The 3,038-nt window shown below is 43.4% G+C and overlaps 1 protein-coding gene and 1 non-coding gene across 2 annotated transcripts; one reads left to right on the top strand and one right to left on the bottom strand.

The window, feature by feature from the left end:
* Positions 1–676: 676 nt before the first annotated feature.
* LOC145158363 (uncharacterized) lies at positions 677–1,672 on the bottom strand. The gene has a single exon (XM_079077274.1). It carries the CDS (start codon positions 1,670–1,672, stop codon positions 677–679), a length of 996 nt encoding a protein of 331 aa, XP_078933400.1.
* Positions 1,673–2,200: 528 nt separating this feature from the next.
* Positions 2,201–2,307, top strand: LOC145162011 (small nucleolar RNA R71). The gene has a single exon (XR_013738866.1). It is a non-coding gene; the product is annotated as a small nucleolar RNA R71 (small nucleolar RNA).
* The last annotated feature ends 731 nt before the right edge of the window (positions 2,308–3,038 follow it).

Raw genomic sequence — 3,038 nt, forward strand, 5'->3', positions numbered from 1 at the left:
CCACCTCCTTTTTCACAACTTCTTGCATATTCGGGTTGATTCTTCTTTGGCGTTGTACTACAGCTTTTGATCCATCTTCTAAGTTGATTTTGTGGGAACAATAGGCCGGACTAATTCCCTTTATGTCGGTTATCTTCCATGCTATAGCACCTTGCCTCTTCTTTAGTACACCCACAAGGCTCTCCTTCTCATGTTCGGCCAAATCAGCAGCTATAATTATAGGTTTTTGCTGGCCATCTTCAAGAAATGCGTACTCCAAGTGATCTGGTAGTGCCTTGAGCTCAGTTTTTGTGTTCTGAATGCTGAAAACGTCGAGTCCAGTAAAGGTACTCGTCGAGTCTGGTGTAATATTCGCGACTGTTCGGGTTTCTTCGAATGGACTCGCCGAGTCGGTCGAGGCTACTCGGCGAGTCGGTCTTTCTGCACTTCTGATCAGATCGTCATACTCATCTTCCTCAAGCAGTCTTTCTAACTCCATCAGGTCCCTTTCAGCATCAAACTCTTCTTCAAATGAGACGGTGGACTTGCTTGGTTTTTCTTCTTTCCAATCTTCCAACAATTCTTCTAACATGTCAATTGAAAATGTCGTGTCATCACTATTCCTTGCATGCTTCATGGCTTGATCAACTCCGAAAGTGACTGATTCGTCTCCTACCCGAAGGGTAAGTTTAAAATCTCACATGTCGACGATAGCGCTTGCTGTATTAAGGAAAGGTATTCCTAATATGATCGGGACTTGGGGATCCGCTTCCATGTCTAAAACTATAAAGTCCGTGGGGAACACGAACTTCTCCACCTTCACCAAAAGATCTTCACAAATTCCTCTAGGAAATGTAACCGTTTTGTTTGCTAGGTGGATTGCCATACGAATGGGTCTTGGCTCGGGGAGATCTAACTTTTTGAAAAACGAGTAAGGCATGAGATTTACACTTGCCCCTGAATCAGCTAGTGCGTAAATGGTGGCCAAGTTTCCAAATTGGCAGGGCAATGTTAAACTTCCCGAATCTCCTTTCTTCTTAGGAAGTTTGTTCAACATAGCAGCTGAACAGTTCTCGTTTAGGACCACCTTCTTCACTTCTTTCATCTTCCTTCTATTAGTTAAAAGCTCCTTGAGAAATTTGGCGTATTTTGGAATTTGAGCAACCGCTTCTATGAATGGTATATTAATTTGAAGAGCCTTTATGTGTTCTAGAAACTTCTGGTAATCTTCTTCATTCTTTTCTTGCCTGGCTCGGGCTGGGTATGGCAGTGGAGGCTGATATGGTTTAACAGGAGGTTCGTTTTTCTGATCAGGTGTCGGACTCGTCGAGTCCATATCGTGGACTCGGCGAGTAGGGTCTGGGTTTAGCTGGGTCTGATCTTGATTCTGCCCTTCTGCCTCCTTCTCTTGCACCGATTTCGGATCTTCGTTCTGAATAGGGGCCAGAGGGGTTATAATCTTCCCACTCCTAGTTGTGACAATGTTTATATGTGCGCCTTTTGGATTGTTTTCGGTGTTACTAGGAAGTTCTCCCGGTGCTCTTTGATTCATTTGTTGGGCAAGTTGCCCCAGCTGCTTCTCAATGTTGTGAATAGATGCTTGTTGATTCCTTAATATTGTTCTTGTATCTTGTATGGCAGCATCGTGGTCATCGTGTCTTTTCTCGGATGCAGCCACAAATTTAGTGAGCATTTCTTCTAGATTTGGTTTCTTTTCTTGTACCGGCTCCTCCTTTTGGTAAAAACCCCTGCCTTTTGTCTATATTTCTCCTCCCTCGCTTTCTTGTACTCATCATAAGGAAGCCATTCTTTCTTAGGTTTTCGCCAATCGTCATCAAATCTATCACCACTAGAATAGCATACTTGCACTTTCTTATTCCCGTTCTCGTCCAAATCACAATCTCTAGTTAGATGAGGCCCATTGCAATTCTCACATCCTACCCGAATAGCATGGATTGTTTGATCCATTTTATCCATCCTCCTATCCATGGTTTTCAACATTGCCATAACTGCCGAAAAATCTTCAGAAGGTGCATAAGCCGATCCCTTGGTCATATCATTCCTTGGATTGTGGTATTCTCTAGAATTCTTAGAGAATTCTTCAATTAGTTCTTTGATCACCGGGGGTGCCTTCTTTGTGAGGGGTCCTTACGAGTCAAGGAGATGCCTAGTTGTTACATTGACTCCATCATAGAAAATGGAGACTTCTTGTTGGCAATTAAGATCATGATGTGGGCAATTCCTTAGTAGACTTTTGTATCTCTCCCATACCTCATAAAGGGACTCTCCAGCTTGTTGTTCAAAGTTGGCAATAGCTTTCTTCAACTTGGCTATTTTCGAAGGTGGGCAAAACTGGTCAATAAATTCTTCCTTCATCTTAGCCCATGTAGTGATGGATCTGGGAGGGAGCGACTTGAGCCAATCCTTTGCAGCACCTTTGAATGTAACTGGAAGCATACGAAGCAGCTGGGTTTCGCGAGGCACATTTGGAACATTAAAATAATCAACTACATCATTGACTTCATCCAAGTGTTTATAGGCATCTTCGTGGTCTTTTCCGTACAAGGGGATCTCCTTTAGTTGAGCAAGTATGTGACCCTTTAGCTCAAAAGTAGCGGCCGCGGGAGTTGCGGGTTGCACAAGTCCCGGGCCGGTATCATCTTGTATCCTCTTCTTCCATTCCCCCATGGGAACTTCATCGATGTTCGCCATGGTGTTGTCAAAGTCACCTTCTAGATCGCTACCTTCTTCAAATTCGCTTTCTTCCCTTTCAGACTCGTTCACAATGTCTTCCTTGATTGGGTCTTCGTTTGCCAAGGAAGAGGTGTTGGATGCTCCTGATTTGGTGCTCTTTTACTTGCTAAAAACGGATTTGAGATTCTTCAAAGGTGAGTTCTTTGAAGAAGCGGATTCTCCAACGGCTTTTCCTTTGTTCTTCTTTAGAGCGGACTCTGGGTCTTCACGTGGAGGAACCAAAGACATGTTGGATCCTCGGGTCATGTAACAACTGCAACCAAAGTAAGAAAAACGCGTAAAAAGAACAAAAAGAAAATAAAAAT

Source organism: Lactuca virosa, chromosome 2 (genome assembly GCF_052849685.1).
Source record: "Lactuca virosa cultivar CGN04683 chromosome 2, Lactuca_virosa_CGN04683_v6, whole genome shotgun sequence".
NCBI classification, from domain to species: domain Eukaryota; kingdom Viridiplantae; phylum Streptophyta; class Magnoliopsida; order Asterales; family Asteraceae; genus Lactuca; species Lactuca virosa.

Bases quoted from the DNA above. Each gene is read 5' to 3' on its own strand.
- LOC145158363 (XM_079077274.1), bottom strand. From the start codon at position 1,672: ATGCTCACTAAATTTGTGGCTGCATCCGAGAAAAGACACGATGACCAC.